This window comes from Podarcis gaigeae (assembly GCF_964106915.1).
Source record: "Podarcis gaigeae genome assembly, chromosome: 3".
Lineage (NCBI taxonomy): Eukaryota > Metazoa > Chordata > Lepidosauria > Squamata > Lacertidae > Podarcis > Podarcis gaigeae.
Genome location: NC_139680.1, coordinates 23,436,143 through 23,459,552, shown reverse-complemented (window position 1 = coordinate 23,459,552; position 23,410 = coordinate 23,436,143). Strand labels below are relative to the sequence as shown.

At 41.5% G+C, this 23,410-nt stretch overlaps 1 protein-coding gene across 4 annotated transcripts in view; it reads right to left on the bottom strand.

The window, feature by feature from the left end:
- Positions 1-23,410, bottom strand: part of CSMD1 (CUB and Sushi multiple domains 1) — a 949,787-nt gene that overhangs the window by 20,238 nt on the left and 906,139 nt on the right. For 3 of the 4 annotated variants that reach the window (XM_083729648.1, XM_083729651.1, XM_083729650.1), the window contains 8 exons: positions 21,642-21,818; positions 20,304-20,483; positions 19,931-20,104; positions 17,986-18,159; positions 13,932-14,005; positions 11,675-11,786; positions 9,625-9,804; positions 5,298-5,342 (listed from right to left, as the gene is read on the bottom strand). In XM_083729648.1, the coding sequence (XP_083585774.1) occupies positions 5,298-5,342; positions 9,625-9,804; positions 11,675-11,786; positions 13,932-14,005; positions 17,986-18,159; positions 19,931-20,104; positions 20,304-20,483; positions 21,642-21,818 (1,116 nt within the window). The remainder of the gene's footprint in view (positions 1-5,297; positions 5,343-9,624; positions 9,805-11,674; positions 11,787-13,931; positions 14,006-17,985; positions 18,160-19,930; positions 20,105-20,303; positions 20,484-21,641; positions 21,819-23,410) is intronic. The other variant, XM_083729649.1, reaches the window with a different exon arrangement.

Genomic DNA, 23,410 nt, shown 5'->3' with positions numbered 1-23,410 from the left:
GGAAATTTTGCTATTCTTGTTTCCGGCCTTCAATTGCAGAGCAAAACACACGTCTGGTGTGTTATATGGGACCTGATAGGTCAGAAGCTAAGTTAGGGAAATTTATTTTATTTATTTATAATCATTTCTACCCTATTTTTCCTTCATAAGGAGAGCTGAGGAGGATAAAATACTAGGAACACTCTAAAATGTAAACAACAAAAGCAGTAAAATTCACAGCGGCCCAAATCATTAGAAGGGCCTGAAAGCCTGACATCAAACAGCAATCTAGGTCCTATAAGTAAAATGAAGTAGCTCTTCCACTCATCACAGTAGAAGGAGAGGTAGGTTTGCAGGGTTTCTCCATCAGCGGAGCTGAGAGACCAGAAACTTTTCTCTTTTTCTCCTTGAGGTTTCACCAGCTGGTCATTTCAGTAAGTTTACAGTTAAGAGCTAGCGTTAAGACTGGGACCATATTATTATTATTTGGCTGAAGAACAAGGGGGGGGGGGGGGATAGACAAATAAAAGACAGCTGTTCCCTGGTTGCTCTGATACACTTGCATGGGAAGAAAGAACAGCCTGCTGGATCAGGCGATGGACACATCTAATCCAGCAACCTCAGCATCACAGAGTGGCCAACCAGATGCCTGCTGGGAGCTCAGTTTATGTGCAACTGTGATTTCTGCACTTGCAATTCCCAACAGCTGGGAAATCTTGTTACAAAGTTTCATACGGTCACTGTTTGAATAAAACATACAAATTCGGGTTTCACAATTAAAGAGGATTTGGTGATCTTGTGCAATAAACCTGCTTCAGATCAGACTTTTTTGTGGTCAGGAAAGTGATGAGAAAATGCACTGGAAAGTGTGGGATAGCAATTTCCCAATGTAAAGTCATATAACCTCCCTCAAGCAAATCAGAACAGGCACTCAATAAACAACCAATATTGTACAACCTCCCCGTAAAGTTTGTGCAAACATATCCCGATGTAACAATTAAATTGTGCACAAGAGGTAGGGGGTGGGGAAGAAATTAGATTTTGCTTGCATTTGGAAGAGGAACTACCTAATTTGCACTTTGTGAACAAAAACACTGCTATCCTTCAAAATTCACATTTCTGTGAATTTTGTGGTGCAGTTCTCCAACCAATGTGTAGAAAAAGTGATATATACACACTTTTCACCAATACACCAGTGGCAATTACATATGAAAAGCCACATTATGTTAGGGAAAGTTACTGCAAAAATGTGTATTAATCAAAAGCGTTTACAATAATGTGTTTATTACATAAAAATTCTCACTAAAATGCTGATGAACTTTTGTGAGGGGTTAAAAAAAACGACTCATTTGCTAATTGCTTCAGAAATGTGGAGAACTAAAATTAAAGATTCAAAAATGAGAAAGTAAGAGGAACCAAAATCCCTATCAGGGCATCCTAAGCAAGGTAAAAATAAAATAAAACATCTATCATTCCATTCAAAGAATGTGTATGGGGCATCAAGTATGGAGGGGTCATGGGGCCAGACACCTTTTAAGAAAGGTCTGAAGAGGAGATTCAGATGGTTGCACTTAGATCTTTCAGATACTTTGGATCTTTCTACAGGAGCACTAGGATGGGAAGGGGACAGAAGAGGCAGAGCGGTCATACACAGCCCTGTCTCCAAGCCATAGAAATTCTAGGAATGCGTGAGCAAAGCTAGGATCTGGTAGATGATCCTTATTCATCATTTTGCAGTATAACAGAGATAAAAGCAAAACTTCCAGGAAAACAGGGATATCAACAAATTATAAAAATTGATTGTGCACTGTACAGTGATACCTCGGGTTAAGTACTTAATTTGTTCCGGAGGTCCGTTCTTAACCTGAAACTGTTCTTAACCTGAAGCACCACTTTAGCTAATGGGGCTTCCAGCTGCTTCTGTTCTCATCCTGAAGCAAAGTTCTTAACCTGAGGTACTATTTCTGGGTTAGCGGAGTCTGTAACCTGAAGCGTATGTAACCTGAAGTGTATGTAACCCGAGGTACCACTGTATCTCAAAATCAGCTCATAAATGACCTCAGATGACAAAAGTGTTGACTTTGAGACATAGGAAACACACTTTGCATGTAAGACTGTTTAAATAAATAAATACATGCTGCACATTCAACACTGGAGACACACTGCAGAGACTGCAAGACTGTGACACAAACTGAGAAACGACGACTTGCACGGTTGTTCCCTACCCTACTCATTTGACTAAATTTATGCAGTGAGAAAAAGATTCAACTACAGTAGTGTGGTAGTTAATAACTATTAATGAGTGTACAATGAATTACTCCACAACAAATTTGCTCAGATGGAAGTTTAAAATCTTATACAACTTGGTATAGTAGAAAGGAGATTCATACATTCAATGAGGGCACTATTGAGCCAACATGATGGAGGGGCACAAGTTATTCCCTTCCTTCACTCAGGATCTCCCCTCCACCACTTCAGTGTGAACTGAGACCTTTGTATGGACAACCAGGCTGAACAAGGTGTCAATGCAAGGGAGCACTTATGAGGAGTACAGTTTGCACTGCAAAGCATCTGCACAGCAGAAAGAAAAGACTGAGAGCTACTCTTCTACTATGTTGTTGAAGCTCGGCCCCCAGCTGAATGTATGAACTGCAGCAGAGAAAAGTAGAACCATATATATATTTGCTTTTCAGGTAGTCTGGTCATTAGTAGAAGGCAGTGCCTAATTCTTATATGCACTCATTTCCTACAGTGATGATCTAATGAACTCTGCAGAACTGGTGTATCTCCATGGTTATTGCACAAACACACTTGAGCAGAGCCAAGCACTTCTCCCCCTAGGAACCAGTGTAAATTTCACTTAATGTGCTGCAAGTTATGTTTTGGGGAAATCAAGTGAACTGAGCTTGATGATGTGCTGGATCTAAACAATTTTGAGCAAAAGGAAAACAATTGGCCCTTGGGAGCAAAAGGAAAACTCTTGCATTCAAAAGTTCACACAGTGTCAGAATAGGGAGGCTATGTTGCTTCCTTTTGCGCAAGCAGAACAACACCTTGGGATTTTATTTCATTTGTGGTGTCCTAGCACATGGTGCTAGGGACGCGGGTGGCGCTGTGGGTTAAACCACAGAGCCTAGGACTTGCCAATCAGAAGGTCGGCGGTTCAAATCCCAGTGACTGGGTGAGCTCCCGTTACTCAGTCCCTGCTCCTGCCAACCTAGAAGTTTGAAAGCATGTCAGAGTGCAAGTAGATAAATAGGTACCACTCTGGCGGGAAGGTAAACAGCGTTTCCGTGCGCTGCTCTGGTTCGCCAGAAGCGGCTTAGTCATGCTGGCCACATGACCCGGAAGCTGTATGCCGGCTCCCTCGGCCAATAAAGCAAGATGAGCGCCGCAACCCCAGAGTCGGCCACGACTGGACCTAATGGTCAGGGGTCCCTTTACACCTTTTACCTTTAGCACAAGGTGCATAACAAAAGTCACACAAATTGAATACATTTTCTGCATATAGAATGGATCCAAGTTTATGTCAGCAATAACTATCTTAATGAAACTGCTCACGGGGGTGGTGGTATTTAACACAGATTGAAATCTAGGTAGTTTTTGTTGTTTTCAGCATAAAAAGGGTGGCACAGCCAATCACAACTTCTAATGTGAACTACCTATATATTACATGTGTCTGCAAACATGTTTTTGTCCCATCCACATTTACATTTTTAGGTTATACAATGTGTGGAGTCGCCCCAAGTCTGTGTTACACGGAACTAGTCTGAGGACGTGCCACTTTCTTCTTCCTCCATTTAGGAGACAGGTAAAGTGTCAACTCTACCATCTGCTTTGAAAAGTGCTTTACCCATTGCAATTGTAACAAAATGTGCCTACAAGTGCTGTGAGTTTAACATTTACTCATATAAAGTTATGCAACTTTAAGCAGATTTAGGCAAAAGTTTAAACTTCATTTCCAAATCTAAATTTTAGAATACATTTTTTTATTGTGAACTTGAACATTCATAAGATGAAAATGAAATAGATTTTACCTGAAATCTCAGTATAATGCAATTCTACTTTCATTATAAGGCTCTCCATTATAGTGCACTGTCTGATATAAAGCAACTTTATCTAGCACCTTGTGTTTAATATGTAAAATTACTCTTTTGGTATTGGCCTAGTTCTCACTGAAACAAGAATGTATGGGTTGTACTACCTCAGATTGCAGGTGGAGATGCATATGATTGAGGGTATAAGTGTATTTTAGGAATGCTTGGGAATTATTATTATTTGGGGGGGAGGGGAGTAATCTTAATCCCAACGACAACACAACTGACCTGGAGCCCTTAAATGCACTTGTGAATGAAAATGCCGAAATCTACTCTTCTCTTACTTAGGGCCCATGTTCCATGGCCTACCTTTAAAAAACTGGTTCTACATACTTGGAATGACCACGAAGAATAGCAGTTGTTGAATGCCTTGAAAATCAGTCTGAAAATACCTACAAGGGGATTTGATGTACTATCCCTCTTCTGAACTTGATAGGGGTGAGGAGTGGGGAGATACCTGCCCCTATGTACCCTTCCATGAAAACATCCTCCCCCCATACAGTGTCAAAGGAGGGATGTCATGTCATCACAGCCTGTCATCCCAAGGACTTTTGAGGCCGTTTTGCAAGCCATGTTGGCATCTGCTGTGCTTTCTAGCCATGTCAAGTGGCTAGAACATGTTAAATAATGGAGGGAGTGTGGTTAAAAGTCAACTCTTGGACCACCTGGTAAAGGTAAGAATTTTTTTTAAATACCATACGTAGATGGAATGGATCAGTCTTCATATTGGCCATGTGTGAAATTGACACGAAACAAATTTAGTCCATTTGTGTCCATTCTCTCCACACAGGAAACTATAATGGAGCATTAGTATCCATTAGAACCCAAATGTGGATACATTTTTTTCTTATGGAGTGGTATTCAGTCATATGAACCCCGACCTGTAGCCTATAGTAGTATAACCCAGACACTGATTTACTGTCTCCATGAAAGCTAAGCCATACAAACATCTTCGATTATGCCACATAAGAGGACATTGTATTAAAGGCTATATATATATATATATATATATACACGCACAGAGAGACAGAGAGAGAGTTGTGTCATGACCAATTTCGGACAGCAATTTTTATATGCCAGTACTTTTGTGAAATTGTTTTGTTTTGTCATTTGTAATGAAATGATTCATTTGAAAGTTAGAAAGAATTTTGCTGTATGAGAAACACTGGACTAGAGAGCGATTTAATGTATTTAGTTCTAAAACTGTTCTCGTATACAAACCTGGAGTTTTAGTTATTGTTTCATTAACTTCTCTCACTCCTTTACCTACAAGTAAAAAGACAAATTATCATTTTTATGAACATACTGAGTTATGTATAGAATGTTGATACATCATTCTTGATTGAGGCAATTGTGTGTTCTCCGATACGCCTACCATTTATAGCAGAAGTAAAATCTATATTACATATCCAAGCAGTTATAATTCTACACACTCATCAGAGAGGGGGGGGAAAGAATGAGATGGAAATCTCCAGGGAGTCCATTTGTATTGTGGCAAGCTTGCTGATTGCAGAAATAATTACTGCACTCATTTCTAAAAAATGATTCGTTTTATATCAGCTACAGTGTTGTAAAAGAGAGCCTTATATTGGTGACAAAGATGTTGCACCTGTATGTTCATCATTATTATTACATATATACATACTTGTAACCTACAATTAAATTATACTGAAGTAATTGTATAATACCCCAGGAACTGCCAAGACAATGACAACACTTCATAATACATGCCAGCTGTGGTGGATAAATCTTTGGCATGTGTGCTATATTACAGAGTGGTACTTAAGTGTGCACTGCAATGCATACATGGCCACCAGGTATTGGGGTGACGTTGCCACTAATCTACTAATAACACAATCCTAGGCATAATCACTCTGAAGTAGGTCCCATTGTACCCAATTGGGCTTACACCCTACTAAGTGTGTTGCAGATTCCAGCCCAAGACTAGAATGGAGAGAGGGGCAAGGGGCAGTTCAATAGAGGGAAGCAGGCAGATCTGCAATCCTGATTCTGTTCCCTAGGCAGATCCTAGGCTGTCATCCTTCTCTCCAGAAATAACACAGACACCTGCTGCCTTTGATACTTGTGACACCCATAGTTTGCCTAACTGTTTTAGGATTGTTCAGCAGAAAGCTTGAATTCTGAAATGCATCTCAGATTGTTCCATCAGAATCTATTAATTTATTGATATATCTGCTGTGTAAGAATGCTGTCTGAGAAATTAAATCTTATAGGGGCATTTGTTCAGGTTGGTTTTAGGCACATTGTTAAATGGCAAGGAGCAGAGCTCATTCTCAAACAAGTTGAATTAGGTAATGTTACAGGGTTGAAGACCCATGGGCAAATTTTGACCAGGGTGTCACAAAATCTATCTTTTTGTTGTGCTGCTAATTCTTACTAGAATGAGACATGTAGATTGTTTATAAAAGAAACATGTAGATTTATACAAAAACATTGTTTTTCATATAAATGAAAAACAAAAAAATACATATTTATTTGATCCAGTATTCTTGCAGGACCCATCAATCATTTCATAATTTGACATCTTTAGTACTATATATACATTAAACACTAAAAGACAACACATGAAAAACTGTAAGACTGTGACATAGACTGAGATTAAGGGAAGCTTAGTTACAACACCCCCCACCCCCACCCCATTCAAGCCCAACCTAGCTATGTTTGATATATAGGAGAGTGCTACTTACTTGTCATTCTTCCTTGAGAGGGTGGGGACACACCATGTAATTCATAAGATGGTCACGCAGAGTGTCCATCTGACCTGACAGGAAACTATAGCAAGTAGCGTCAAGAGTTGTGGAGACCTTCCTCCAACCAAATCTGAGAGACAAGTCGGGCTATATCATGCCAGAGGGAGGCTAAATCATATAGAGTTCAGCTTCTCCTCATTTCTAAGGGCAAGTCCCATTTTTAAGACTGCTGCACAAAGACGAGGCAACACACATTTGTTGCATTATGAGAAATTCCTGAAGAAGTATAAGCACACACTGACTCATAAGAGGCTACCCTTCAAGAGATACAGCAGGTGCCAAGATGCCATGTTGAACCTCCAACTGAACCCTAAATCAGAAACACTGTGAAGCACAAATGATTTTGGAAGATAAAAACACAGAAAGCTGAGGGCAAAATAAACATCACATGCAATTGTATGAAACTTTGTGCCAGTATCTGCTTGTTTTACATGGCCTTTGTCTACTATTGATGATAAAGGACTAAAGAGTAGTGGTTATGCCATATTTAATCCACTGGAAGGGTCAGGGGACATGAGGTAATTCAATCAGAAATCACTGCAGCCTTTCAGCCTTTTTAAAAATAATAATAAAAAAATCAATATGCCACCAGTTGCATGGAGAGAAATGCTCTCACCACCCACATCATGATGATTGGAAGGAGAAAATACATAGATACATATTGCACAAAAGAACAAATATTTTCCTTTAGAAACGTGGAACAAATCCCTGCCCAAGGACAAGCAAGATTCTTGTCTGCTGCAGGCAGACACCCTTCAAGTAAAGGTATGCCAAATCTGTATCTTGGGTTGCATTTCCACTTGTACAGCTGTAAGGTCCCTTCAATTTTCCTAACAGTACTTTTAACTGAAAAGTTCTATACAGTGGTGCCTCGCTAGACGAAATTAATCCGTTCTGCGATTCTCTTCGTCTAGCGGTTTTTTCATCTTGCGAAGCAAGCCCATTGACAGCTTAGCGGATTAGTGCTAGAGCTGTCAAGCGGCTTCCAGCGATCAGCTGTTAAGCGGCTTATCAGCGGAACAGCTGATAAGCGGCTTAGCGGCTTAGGAAAAGGGCAAAAAAAGCAAAAAAAACCCGCTGGGGGACGCAAGATTTTTTCGTCTTGTGAAGCAACCCCATAGGGAAATTCGTTTTGCGAAGCGCCTCCAAAACAGAAAAACCCTTTCGTCTAGCGGGTTTTTCGTCTTGCGAGGCGTTCGTCTTGCGGGGCACCACTGTACACAAAAAGTGAATGAAGATTGGTTTGTTTGGGATCTTCAGTGAGCAATGCCCCATGGACTAGGCCAGGGACAAAACAATTCTCTGGAGACTTAAAAAAACCCCAGCCTTTAGGGATCTGAGATTAATGTCCAAGAGTGACAAAAAGAAGAGAAACACTTTCAATATTCATATGTATTTCGGCTGTTTGAAGAAAGGTCGTCCCTTGTCAAAAGAAATCATAACTCGGGGCAATTCAGCTCAGCATACAGCCTCTAAATGAGTTATCTAGCAGATTTCTAGCACTGCCCCACTGCATGCAGTGGATATGGATGTTTTAACACATTTCAAGGGAAAGTCAGGATGAATATCAGGGGTTGTCACTGTTTCCTATAGGAAAGCACAATCTGAAAGAAGGACTAGACTTGATTTTAAGACTTGATTCCGCCTCATGGATAATGGGGGAGTAAGCAGGGGTGTGTTTGTAGGTATTGATAAGGTCGCAAATTCCATCCTGGCCACTCAATTACATGGTAGAAATGCTCACTGGCACTTTGAAAATTGATGTGTGGTTGAAGTTGAGAAGTGGCTATTGGATATCACCAAGGTGCCTCTATGTGTTTTGTGCCTGTAGCACAGGACTGCTGCTCCAGTGGCCAGCCTGCAACTTCTCCAAGGAACTCTTAGGTTCAGAGCAGTTCAGAGCATATGACTGGCTCATTGGAAGCCATGAGGCTAGTTAAAGCAGGGACACACAGTGTATCTATTTTTGTGTATGAAAGACACCTGGAAATTGTCTCCATCCTAGCATTGTGATTACAAGAACAAACAATTTCAGCATGGTCAGCTACTGCAGATGTTCTGCTAAAGTAACAAGGCATAAGGAGATACAGCAGCTCATGCAGGGGAAGAAGTAAATCTGCATCGCCAGTACTATGAGCTTTACAAGCTGTGTCTTCCATGGGTGCATTGTGGTTCGAGGACCCGACCCCCGCAATGTGGAAAGAATACACAAGAGTCTTTCCCGGAGACACTGCAGGTAAGGGTTCCAGGGTTGACAAAGCCCTGAGGTGAGGTGAAACTCCCAAATTTGGGCAGAGGGTCAGTGGAGGGGACTGGCAATGTGAGCTGCTGCTGGTTTGCTGGCCACTGGTCCATTTGCTTCTATTCCCCCCCCCCCCACAAGAGAAGGAAATAATAAGGTTCACAGCTAAGTGCATATAGGGTCACAGGCTTTAAGCAGCCCCATCAGCTTGATAGGCTCTCAACAACTCTTGTAACTGCTTGCCAGAGTTTCCCAAAAGGTAGCCCAGCCCATTCAAGAAGCTGAACACCCACACACATGACTTGTGGGGCAAAGAAGAAACATATACACTCTTCAGTCTTGAAAATGGCACGTCACTCTCACGGGTTCATTGCTACTTTTATCGTTCTATACATAGGAAAGGGATACTAATGCAATATTTTGAAACATAGCAGGCCTGATTCACATCACAGCGCACATTTTTTATTATTATGCATGAGCTTGGACTTGTTAGCAAGTAGACCTAACTGAACCATTATTTTCATCAGTAACTTACTTTTACAAACTGGTGACTTTCCTGTCCATTTCATATCTGGCTTACACGTTCGGTGTTCTGATCCACCGGCAAGGAAAAATCCTGGCTGACATGTATACACCAAAGTGTAGCCTAAGGTAGGCAGATCAATTGCTTTCACATCCACATTTGCGGGTGTCTCTGGCTGCCTGCAAGCATGAGCTGAAAGTTTGAAAAATATATATATATCAGCAAAGTATATATCCAAATCCAGAAAAATGAAATGAACATGTTGTTACTGTAAGTAAAAATGTAGTCAACTTCCATGTTATGAATAGCTTGGCATGTTTTTTCTGTGTTGCATCTGAACATGCTTTTGACAAAGAAGCAATGTGAGGGAGAAATGTAAAAAAAGTTGGGCTCGAAGGTATTCAGAACACCTTCTTTCCCGGCACATGGAAGATTATTAGGAAGGTAAGCGAGAAAAAGAAAAGGAAAGCTAAACCACACGTCATTGCAAATTAGGCTGTGATCAGTACTATGAATTACTGAGCTGTCTGCTTCACTTCCATTTCAGTGACTCAAAGAACCTTGAAAATTACACAGTGATTTCTGTGCTAAATAAATTCATTATAAACCTCTGCAAAATAAAGGTTCCACAGAAAGATTTTTACTATGCTACACTGGTTGTACAAGCCATTGTAAGTATACTTCTCCTCTTCTTTGTGCTCTGCTCATTCACAGCATCTCAAAGTTAATTTGAAATAAGATAAGAACCTAAGGTCAGTCTTGCTTCACATCAATGTACTTTACTGAATATGCTCTCTGATGTCTTCTTTTTTGTCTTCTAGCTGTCATAAAAAAATCTAAATATATTAATCTTCAAGCATTTCATGCAGAGCCTGGGACATCTGCCTGACACTTAATCACACTTTGACTATAGGGCTAGGGATGGAGGATGCCCCTTTCTGAGGCCAAGAGCCACAGTCACGTCAGCACTGAATTTCTTGGAATGGAACAGAATGACAGGGGGGAAGCAATGCTGGAGGAAAAAGCCAGATTGCAATTGTGCATGCAATCACATTACTGCTTTTTTGCAATGCTTTTTCCATGTGCAGCTATGTTATGTTAATGGGGGACAGGAAATCATGAGAAAACTAAACTAAGGAAAGAAATGCATGCACCTGTCTGATAAAAATGTTTGTCCGTGGTGTGTTTACACACACACACACACACACAGAGAGAGAGAGAGAGAGAGAGAGAGAGAAATTAAGAATTCCTAATGTATTGGTTGCACTTCAGAAACAAGTGTGGGTAATTCAGAACTCCAAAATCCAGGAAGAAAAGCAACTCAGCGTAATTTTTGAAGAACCCAGTCCTTAATCTAAAACAAGACTTCCTTCCCACTTCCACACATCTAAGGGTATATGATAATTATGGCATAGTTGTTGTTGTTTAGTTGTTTAATCATGTCCGACTCTTCGTGACCCCATGGACCAGAGCACGCCAGGCACTCCTGTCTTCCACTGCCTGCTGCAGCTTCGTGAAACTCATGTTCGTAGCTTCGAGAACACTGTCCAAACATCTCGTCCTCTGTCATCCCCTTCTCCTTGTGCCCTCCATCTTTCCCAACATCAGGGTCTTTTCCAGGGAGTCTTTTCTCATGAGGTGGCCAAAGTATTGGAGTCTCAGCTTCAGGATCTGTCCTTCCAGGGAGCACTCAGGGCTGATTTCCTTAAGAATGGATAGGTTTGATCTTCTTGCAGTCCATGAGACTCTCAAGATTCTCCTCCAGCACCATAACTCAAAAGCATCAGCCTTCTTTATGGTCCAGCTCTCACTGGTCCAGAAATCTCCCATCACATAAGAGGACATGTACATGTTAGCAAATGCAACATGTACACAAGCCCTGAGCCCTGAGCTAGAATGCTCCACAGCTGCCTGGATCACCCAAGCTTCTGAGTAGTGACCTTGTGTCAGGTATTGAAAGTGAAGTTTTTATTTTACCATCCTGTCTCATCATCATCATCATCATCATATTTTTTTTTTAAAAAAAGATACATAACTGAAGTAGTTAACATTTGTTACTTACAAATGCATTCGGGCTGTATGCCACTCCACGTTAGATTTGCAAGACAAGTGCGTGTAGTTGACCCCTGCACGTGATAACCCTTCCTACATCTGAAAAAGACTCTGCTCCCAACCTAAAGAATTAAAAAGAAAATTTAAAAGGAGAAATAACAACAATAGAACAACACAACAATAGAACAACACAACACGAAATAACACTTTGGACATTTCCCTTCTTTTCCTTTTCCAATCAAGTCAATGAATGCAGCTAGTTTCCATGGAGAAGAACACCAAATGCTTGGCACACATTACCTCTCTCCCCATTTTGTCGGTGTTTCGTGAAAACAGCTCAGTCCTCTGTGAACTGACATGTGTGACAAACACAGTGACTGTATTCCTCAATGTGAATATTCTTTTTGTTTTGTTTTAAAATATAAATTCTACTTTTTCGCTTTAAGGGCTGCTAAGTACATCAGCTTATCCTACTCTTCAACTATAGCTTTAACTAATTACCGTATTTTTCGTCCCATAGGACGCTCCGTCCCATAGGACGCACCTAGTTTTTTGGGGGGGAAATAAAGGAAAAAAATTTTTCATTTCCCCCCCAAAAGCAGGTCGGGGAAACCGAACCAGGTCGAGGAACGGCGCTGCGCCTCCCTGAGCTTGTGGGGCTGGCCGATGTCTGCCTCAGGCGCAGGCTGCTATCCGCAGCGTGGGGAGCCCTGCAGGGAACCCCTGCAGGGCTCCCCACGCTGCGGATGTCTGCCCGGCGCGCGGGGCGCTCTGCTTCAGGGCACTCCGCCCACCGGGCGGCAGGCTGCTATCCGCAGCGTGGGGAGCCCTGCGGGGAACCCCTGCAGGGCTCCCCACGCTGCGGATGTCTGCCCGGCGCACGGGGCGCTCTGCTTCAGGGCGCTCCGCCTGCCGGGCGGCAGGCTGCTATCTGCAGCGTGGGGAGCCCTGCGGGGAACCCCTGCAGGGCTCCCCACGCTGCGGATGTGCTCCCGAAGCGCCGGGCGCTCTGCTTTCAGGGCGCCCGACGCTCCAGGAAGCAGGCTGCTATCCGCAGCCTAGACATCCCTGCCGGACCTCCTGCAGGGCTGCCCAGGCTGCGGATGTCTTCCTGAAGCCTGGAGAGCGAAAGGGGTCGGTGCGCACCGACCCCTCTCGCTCTCCAAGCTTCAGCGAAAGCCTGCATTCTCCCCATAGGACGCACCCAGATTTCCCCTTCATTTTTGGAGGGGGAAAAGTGCGTCTTATGGGGCGAAAAATACGGTAATGTGAAAGAGTGAGAAAGCGTTCCTTCAAGACTGATTGGCTCAGGAGAAGAAACCCTGGCAAAAAAGTTCTCCTTTCCCCACATAGATAGAGCCCATGGTAAATCACCCAACAGTCAAAGTTGCAAACATGTCATTTTCAATTGACCAGTAACTGTATATGTGAGTTTGTGCATTCAATACTCAGTTTTGCACTAGTAAGAAAATAATACAGCAAACCTCCTCACTCAGGAGAAAAATGGGGTAAGAGAAGATAGATAATTGCCCAATCTTTATCATTTAAGGACTGATTATGGTTTTGCAAAGAATGAGGAAATTGGAGTCAAACCGCCACAACAGACACGTTGACTTACTGACTTCTTACTGACCTTTACGGTTCACACTGTGGTAGAATTTCACTTGAAACAGTCATAAATATGCAAAATGTTAAGTCAGCTGTGGTGTTTATGTACTTTTGAAACTATTTGTCAATTGCTCTCAAGACAGACCCTCAAGTTACTGCCTTGTGCCTAATTGAGAGATTATATGGAGAGCACACAATCAAGCAGTATATTGACCAATATGCATGATAATTTCCGTTTCAGTATTTGTGCTGGAGATTCATCACAATTCACCAATTAAATGAAATCACTTGACAAACTATCTGTTGCCGCCCCCCCCCCCCCCAAAAAAAGATCAAGAATGTTAATTGAGCACCAGCCATTCTGACCATGCTCATATTATTCTTATCGTTAAAATAAATACTGGGTGTTCCCCCCCTTTTACTTAAAAATGCTTATGTTATAATCATTGTCAAAGGTTTCAATGTTTCAGGCTGTTCAATGAAATCAACAAGAAGGTTCTCTTGAAAATGCTGGAAGAAGACATTTTAAAATGCATGGGCTTTTAAAAGCTGTAAACAACTCGGCACAAAACCCTAGGTTTCTAGCAGACCAAGATTGGTGCTCCTAAAGCACCATGTGCAAACAGGTACTCTAAATGTAACAGCACCAAAAAATTTACCTCATAGCCTCTAGAACTATTCTGTATTCCATAATGGGGTGTACCAGGATCCGGGCAACTGTTGTGAGCAGGATCTGCAATTGAAAACAGAAGTGAGTAGGGAATTCATAAGGAGCCTGTTATGCAGAAATACGTTATTTAAGTCTCCCAGAGCACCTAACATATGATCAGTAAAAAGAAAACTTACATTCTACAATATATAACACAAAAGGGAACAAAGTTTTTGGCCCCATTGAAATGTAGTTTTGGAGGTATCACTTGATTTTCTGTAAAGGGTTACATTTTCTCTTTAGGTGTGAATGGCAAAGTGCTAAACTTAGGACAGTGGGAGTCCACTCCTTGCATAGTGTTTTTGTGTGCAGGGGAACGCAAAGTCTCCTTGCCGTACTCAAGCCTGTCATGCACAATGTCCACCATAATGATAGGCATTTTGCTAAGTTGTAGTAATTTCCAATGCACAGTATTTGTAACCTTATAATCCAGAAAAAAATAGGATCTGCTACTTCCTATTTCTAGCCTGATTTTAAATTTCAATCCTAGGCAGCCACTTTAATCATGTTGTCAGTGGAATATATAATGGACTTATTTACAAAGCAAATCTTACAGGCTTCAGAACTCAGACAGATGAGAGCGTAACACATGACTTATATATAAAAAAGTGTACTTCAGCAATCAAGGGACTTTTAACTTCATCAGCAGTTTGACTGTGCATCTGCTAATGGGTAAATGAAACAATATCCCACCAAAGGAAAAAATATATATTGTGTGTGTGTGTGTGTGTGTGTAGGAACTGACTTACAGCTGCAGTGGCTGAATGAAAGTAGCAAGGAAAAATTAGACAGTGTCACCTTTGGGGAAGTGCTGTTTACAAAGGATCATTGTTACTCTAAAAACATCTCAGCTCAGATTATGAAATTCAAAATTGGATTTACTACCTCAGCATCCCATCTCCCTGCGATGATAAATGTTCAAACATGGTTTTGTGGTTCGGTGCTGCCTACTAAAAGCAAATTACACACACATACAGAAATACGATGCGGTGTAAAAAAAATTCCTGAATGGTACCATCTTGTGAGCTCCTCCAGAATGGTGCCCCCAGCAAAACTCTACAGACACTATTAGGCAATAATTCCACCTATTGAAAAGTTGCTTTCTTTTTTAACTACTAGTAACTGGCTGATGTGCTTCCAGCAGCCACTGAAGGCAAGCTCTAACAAATTGCCAGTGGCCTCAGCGGGCAACTGTGGTGGAAAGGTTTCAAGCACCAGGAAGTGACATTGAAGGCTGAGGTAGGGAAAACCTGTGTCAGCTCCATGCGAGCATCAAATGTCCACACTAGGGCCAATCCTTCTCCCCACCCCTGTGTCCTGGTGCTTAAACGAAAAGAAGGGAACTCTGCCTCTTCTTTCAGTTGCCACAGAGTGACTTGCAAGCCGGTTCCCTTGGTGGATTCTCTCACTGGCTTTGACTGTGCTACTTTAATACAAGATATTCATTAACTCTCTAAACATCAAATGAAACCATGAAGTGTTAATACTGTTTCCCTTTCATTTTAAAGACCTTTATGGTCTTTAAAATGGCTAAAGCAGCCTTAAGGGTTGCAGCTGCTCAGGTGGAGAGGAAGAAAAATAAGATTCTTTTAACCGCGCAAAACTATTTCAAAAGGGGAAAAGATCAGTCGCAGAGTGGAATTATTACTTTAAATGGATGGTGCTCCATCGCCAGGATTTCCTTTAACCCGAGAGCACTGGATCAGTTTAGCACCACCAACATAAAAATCAAACTCTACCCGTAGGGACAAGGTCACCTAACTGTACAGGACTGAGTTACTTGTCATTAATGCGGCATTATTTGTGAGATGGAGAAGGCAGTGGAATTGCTCTGTCTTATTGTGAAAGCTGACTGACTTTTACCCTTGCCAGGTGGGCAGACAAGAGAAGATGCGGGAGGCTGAGAAATTCCCAGCCTGGAAATTACAGAGATGAAGAAAAACGGTGGATGAAAAATGCCTGAAAGCAAAATTCTATGCTCTCGGATAAAAGGGGCTGTTTGGGAGAGGAGGGGGGAAAGGAGTAAGCAATGTGAGAACTGAGCACAGTCCCCAAAAGAGAATATATTGTCCCAGAAAGGAAATTATAAAAGTTATCCTAGCATAAATGCTGAATCAAGGAATCTGGAGTAAGGAAAAAGTAAATGGAAAATAAAACAGGGGGCTAGATTCAACTAAATAATTGCACAATGAGTCCCATTCTGTGGTTTGGTGTCAGGCAATGCATTAGAACAATTCCTTAAGCTGATCTTAATTAGAATGATTCCTTCTGTCTGCCTAGGAAGCACTTGATTTTTAAATATGAAGGCAATTGATATGGCTGCAGCAAAGCAAAAACCTCCCACAAAAATCCCATGCATCCCCACTGGGGTGAATCCTGACATCAATAGGGTATACAGTGGATGCTCGGGCTGCGAACGTGATCCGTGCGGGAGGCATGTTCGCAACCCACAGCGCTGCGTCTGCGCACACACAGGTTGCGATTCGGCGCTTCTGCACATGCGCAAAGCGCGATTTAGTGCTTCTGAACATGTGCTGAAACCTGGAAGTAACCTGTTCCGGTACTTCCAGGTTTGGCGCTGGGCACAACCCCAAAATGCACAACCTGAAGCATCTGTTAGCTGAGGTATGACTGTACAGGTAATCTGCATTTGAATCATGTTGCCCTGATTCTTCAAAATGTGGAAAGTCTGCACTAAGAATCTCAACGGATCAGATGCATTTGATCTTATAAACTGCAGATTTATATGCCATTTTCTAAGCTTCAGCAAATCTTTATGAACACAAAGCTTTTTTTTCCTGATTAAAAAAATTAGGACCTTTGATGCTCAAATGGCATCAAATTCACTTGGGCCTGCTCCGTAACAAAAATTATATGAAAGAACACACACGGTTTGGATCCACAGGTGATGAAAATAAACTTCTGTTCACGACCACCTGCATTCCATTGATTATCTATCATCCCATATCATTCCATCAGTCTTAAATTTTCAAGAGTGGATTGGGGGGTGGGTACAAGCAGGGAAGATGTGAGGAGGAGAGTGGGGAAACTTGGCTGATGACTGGAGGTCTGCTCACACTTCACTGGAATACACACACGCACACAGAGAGATTTTATTTCCAGCAGACTACCAGGGAGGTGAATTTATAAATGCAACGTTAAGAACATATGTCTTTTAGAAACTTATGGTGACCTTTTTACACATTCAAACTGCACATGATGTTAAACACATAAGTAGCAATCCCATTGTGTGCAATTTGAAATATTGGGGAAAGTCAGGGTGCAGTTCCCTCAAGATCACAGCATGTAACAGGGGCAAGTTTTAAATTTTCCCTCCCCAGGAGCAAATTCTATGGCACTTGCCTCCCCGTGCAAAAATTAATGTTAGCCAATGGAAGTCCCAACTCCCACACAATCTACTGCATGAGTGCAGGGTGGGGCTGGGGGCAAATTTCACAGTTGCCTAAGCAATGCCAAACTGCCAAACCTTACAAAGTTGTGATGATTTGCTATGAGGTAGGCGAAAAACCAGGTGGCTAGAGCCAATCCGCCAAGTGGAAAAAATTCCTACCAGGCCCCTTGGGCAACCAACCGAGGTCCATAGCAAGGTCAAGTGCTGAGGCAAAGCCTAAAAGGGCGGGCCAAACCACGCCCACCAGCCCGGCTGGCTGGAGTGTGTGACACGGGCCCAGGACTCTAATGACGCAGGGGCCCTGGCCACACCCCTCCTGCAGAAGCGGGAAGCGATTCCTGCTCACAACACCTCCCCTCTGGGAAGAGGATAGGCTTTCCCATCATCCCTGACCACTGGTCCTGCTAGCTAGGGATCATGGGAGTTGTAGGCCAAAAACATCTGGAGGGCCAAGTTTGCCTATGCCAGGATTAAGCCTTAAGTTTATCCCATGCACAGCATCTTCTCTCATTTTAGTTTATCTTCAACAGAGTAGGAAACATGTGTGAAGCGGCGCTTAGGCACAGCACAAATAAATAATTGTAGCAATTACCAATGCATGTTGGCTGAATTCCACTCCAACTGCCATCTGCTTGGCATATTCTCCTTGAAGATCCTATTAGTATCAAAGGTGGTCTGCACTGAAAAGATACTTCAGATCTGTAGGTGAAACTTTTGCCACTGAGTCGCCCCTCGGCTGGTGTACCAGGCTCTCCACAAAAGACAGCTATTACAGAAAAAGGGAACATGTTCAATAAAAGGCTTTAAAACTATGTATAGCAGATGCATAGTGAAGGTTTTGTGTGTGTGTGTGTGTGTGTGTGTGTGTGTGTGTGTGTGTGTGTGAATACAAGTTAGCAGGCACCACACTGCTTATCCAATTTACATCGATTTTTGAATGCTACTTTATTGCTATCATCATTTGTTTGCAAGTATTGAATGCCCTGATGTGCCATTAAACACCCCACAAAAGTAACATTAACTGAGATGCCTAATTTACAGATGAGGTACCTAGTGTTGAGAGGACAGTATTGAGAAAGGGCTCCAGCTCCCTTGGCCTGAAAGCGAAATGAGCGCCGCAACCCCATAGTCACATTTGACTGGACTTAACTGTCCAGGGGTCCTTTACCTTTACCTAGTAAGGAGCACACAGAGCCTAAGAAAGGGCAGATTTGGTGGGGAACAGGAACAATGAGAAGGGTGCCAGTTGCATATAATGCGTGCATATGGAATACAGGAAGCCATTCTTGTGGGAGGACATTTCATGGGGCATATTATGGAATATGAAACTACAAGTGAGCTGGTACTTTTTCCCCTTCTAATTTTGTAGCTGAATTATACTCAAACTACCCTTCTTCTTCATCTAAGTATGCTTCGGCAATAAGCATTTTCCTCATAAGAATTCGAAACAGAATAAGGAAAAGTCAAGACGAGTTGGCTAAGTCAGGAGTATCAAATTATCCCAGATCAATGACAAGGCCTTTCCTTGGCTACTTGTTCTCCTTCTCTAAATTATCATTTTTTTTGCCACTGAGTAGTTTCATGCAATTTTTTTTAAAAAAAATCATTTTCAAATGTTTAATTTTTCAGTCTTTGCAGGCTTGATATTGTCTGAAGGTGCATGAGGTCACCACCTAATTGGAAGCTATGCAGGTCTGGGTCCAATCAGTACTTCGATGAATGGCCATATGTATACCAGGAATATGCCACCTTGGTTCCATGACAGAAGAAAAGTGGAATATAAATGGATGGAAGAAAGAAAGAAAGAAAGAAAGAAAGAAAGAAAGAAAGAAAGAATTCTTGGTTCCGTGTTTCCCAGAGTATTTTTTCAGAACATGGACCAATATGTGTTCAGAAGTTCTTGTTTTTTGAAGCCACCATACCTGTGTTACTTGCTCATGTTCTATGCACTTTAAGAATGTGCTAAAAATTCATTGCTCAAGGACTACCTCCAAGCCTAGTCACATTTAAAGCAATGGTCAAGGGTTATACGTCTGTAAACACTATTACAAACTAGCTATTAAGTCATAAACAATGAAACAACAATAAGACAGCAAATGGATGCTCTATCAAGAAATGTTTTAATTTTCCATAGGACTAAGCACTTGGGAGATTCAGAATTTAAAAGAAAGGAAAAGCTACGAGCAATGCTGTCACAGGCAAAAAAATGCATGTCACTATTTTCAATATTACATTACTTATTGTGGCATTTCAGAAGCACAAGTACTGCTTGTATTTCCAGTGCCTGGTTGTTGTGCAAAGCAGCATGGGTGCTGCCACCCTACAGCTAATCTTGACCCCCCATACAACAATATGATGATGATGACGACGACGACATCATCATCATTTTAATTATACTCTGTCCATCTGGCTGTGTTTTTCCCCAGCCCAGAACATTCAGTTTCTGGTCCTACATGATAGCATCTCATAGTTCTCCCAAACATGACTATTGCACCATGGTTTTTATTTTATCAACAATTTAATCTTAGTAAACTTACGCAGGCACTGTGGGATCTCCCCCCTCCACTCTCCTCGACCTTCACATGACAGGATAGCAGAATTGGAAAGGTGATACCCATCAGCACAACTGTAACTTAGACTTGATCCCCAGTGGAAATCGGAGCCTTCTACTTTTCCATACACCACCTGGGGTGGTGGTCCACATGTGATAGCTAATGAAAACAAAAAAGAAAAGATTTTTATCGGGGGTGGAATGTAAAAACTGAACAAGACGTCTTTATAAGCCTTTGTCAATATGGTGCCACCCAGATGTTTTGGACTACAACTCTTGTTTTAGTCTACTTTTTTTCTGAGAACGGTTAAGCTGAGAAACTGTAACTTGAATTTTTGTCAGCTAATTAAAGCCCAAACCTTTGCAGATGGGTTTAGTCTGGTTCCAGGTGCCATCTTTCATACAGCGTATGGTGGATGCACCAACAGGTTCCATTAGGTACCCTGGGTTGCACTGATAGGTGACCGTCTTATTAAAGGTGAAATCCCTTCCAAAATGGATGCCATTTGATAATTCACCTGGATCTCCACAACTGATCACTAGGGTTAGAACACAAAGAGGAAACATGTTTTATTTTAAAATATAAAAATAATAAAACTATATCTTGCATAAGCGCACAACATGCAGAAACAGATATAACAACAGACATCACCTAGGGATCTGTATGCAAGTTTACATTTATATTCAGGAACCTCAATGTGACTCCTAAACCAATGAAGCTTTAAAAATGCATTTTTCTGTGTATGTCTACGGCAAAGTGGAGGCATGTGCTCCTGAAGTGCAAATATAATCAGGGGCTTCTAACAGTGCATCTATAGCTTCTACCATGCGTAGAAGAAATGTTACTGGATTAGGAGATGTTCTGATCCTCAAAAACGAGTTGTGCTCACAAACTGAAGAAGCCCCCTGTTGCCCAAATCTATGTAAATGTTGCACAAACACACCTGTACAAACTCTAAGTCACATTTCCTGCATTATTATACATTTTGGGAGTTCTACTGCATGTATTTTTCTGATTTACTCTGTAGGTAACACGTCCCCCATTACACAGGCATACACTGTAAATCCCAAATCTGGATTGTTTCCAGTAAAGACTGAAATAACAGAAAGGATAATTTTATAAAACTGCTGTTCCTCAGATTATAAAACTGCTGTTCCTCAGAAGCCATGTTGCTTAATGATAAAAGACAAAACAGTGCCAACAAAGAAGATTTTTGATTGGTATGTGATTTAAGCATTCATAGATGTATACTGTATTGAGTCAAAAAGGTAATTCACTCAATTTACTTTCATGTACATTGTTTCAAAAACGTTACAGGTAGGACCAAGAAATTTCTCTGCAGGACAGCCATATAGGTGTGCTTGCAGAAAAATAAGCCTTACAGCACAATCATATTACGCATGTTTACTTGGGAGTATGTGCCAGAATGTCAGTGTAGTTTACTGACTGCAAATATAAGGGTGAGGTAACCTATGGTTGCAAAGTTAAACAAACTTGCTTGGAAGTAAGCTTCATTCTCAATGGAATTTTCTTTCAAACAAACATACTTAGGACCAGGCTCCATATGTGGAGATGAATAAGAGTATAATTTACTGTGCCCTCCTTTTTTGAAGAAAACAATTTTCTTCCTTCTACAAGGATAGCACATCTATTTTCAGTCTTTAAGCATATTGTTAACAGGGTGTCGGTTCCCAACCTGTGCAGTCTGGGGCAGAGCCAGTCCACGTCCCGTTGGCTGTACAGTGTCGCGTAGTTAGTCCTGAAGTCTTGTAACCTTCCCAACAGGCATAAATGACTGAGCTAGAAAATGAAATTCCGTCATTGAAGACTATCTTGCCATTGGCTGGTGTCCCAGGATTGCCACAAGATACAGCTGTCAAAAGTGGGGAAGACAGGGAAAGCAAAATAAAGTAAATTTGATTTCTCCTTTAAACTGACACAGGACAAACCCTGGGAAACCAAAGCTTTTCAGTTGTTTAGTTTGTGGTGAAGTTATCAAAATAGGCATGCCCTATATTGGGCTTATCTTACCGTTCTACTTCATTATTGGCACAAGGTAACAATATATCCCATTTGCATGTGTTAGTAAAAATGGGGCACAAAAAGAGAGGGGGAGAAATAATTAAAGGTGGGAGGTAGTCAAAGCACTAGGATGTTTGTTCACAGACATCTCCTCTTTTTAAAGATGTAGTCTTAACTATGCATTGAGAGAACTTGCACCAATTTGCCCCCAGAAATAGCTGGGGTGATTTTACAAGGTGAAACCAGTGGTTAGTGTTCAAATGCTAGGTTTTTGCAAAACTGAATTCTCCATTAAAGGGGGAATTCACTTTCCTTGCAGTATTCCTTGAGATTATCTGTTTCAGTTAGACAGCAGTTTGCCTTTCACACAGTCTCACTCCTAATATAATTTGCTCATAAAGGTTACAGCTCAAGCCTATTGTATTGAAAACAGGCTCAAGTACGGTTCCCTGCAAATGGTTTTGCTGTGAAGGAAGAAAAGTGAACATTCATTCTGTTTCTTGCGATTACAGTTGCCTAAACCTGAGTCATGTCAGGTAAGACTGAGCCAAAAGGTCCTTCAGTGGGATTTTTGATAAATCAGCTTTTCTGTTAAGAGCTTGAAGGTTCAGAAGATTAAATTAACTCAGTCTCCAGGTGGATATTAGAATGGATGATCCACATTGGTAGCAACAGCAATAAAGATATCTGTGTAAGGGAAGAAACCCCTCTTTTGGTGCAAATTGCATATGTATGTGCATGCAGTCACAAATACAATTTGAGCCAATAGGTCACTATCAGTTTAGTCCCAGTTCAGGCATTTAACTGAACTGGCATTTTTCACATCATTCGCCAATCAGTTTTTAATAAAAAAAATTATTTCCTAATATGAATGTAAAACAAAAGAGGGAAAAACCCAACCCATATTAGCTACAGTGTACAACCAGAGCCTTTTCTATGTTCTCTTTCGAATTAGTTCATAGGATGCTCAAAATGCACTTTGTAGTAACTCATACAACAATGCCCACAGAAACACTGGTATTTAAATGCACAACATCAAGTCTATATATGAAAGAACGGTGAAACGTTCTGCTGGTGAAAAACAAGCTGTAAGCTGTGGGAAGATGGATTACTGGCTAGAAAGGAGAACAGGTGCTTATAATAAATTAGAATAGGAGAGGTTCATAATCACTTGTGTATGTGACCTGTGTGTGTACTGAGGGGGGTTTTATGGCAGGGAGAAGAAAGGTGAATGAAGGACAAAATGTGAATCCAGATCAAAACTTGCCTGCAGCTCTTATTCTTAACTTATGATACATGCAGGCCTTCTTGGATTCTGTTTCACTTTCCTGAGGCAAATGCCTTCCCCACATTGCCTGTGAGCTTAGGAAAGACAATAAACTTTTCATTAAACCACGGGTGAGTAATTGGCAGCCTGTAGCCACATCCAGCTTGGAACAATGT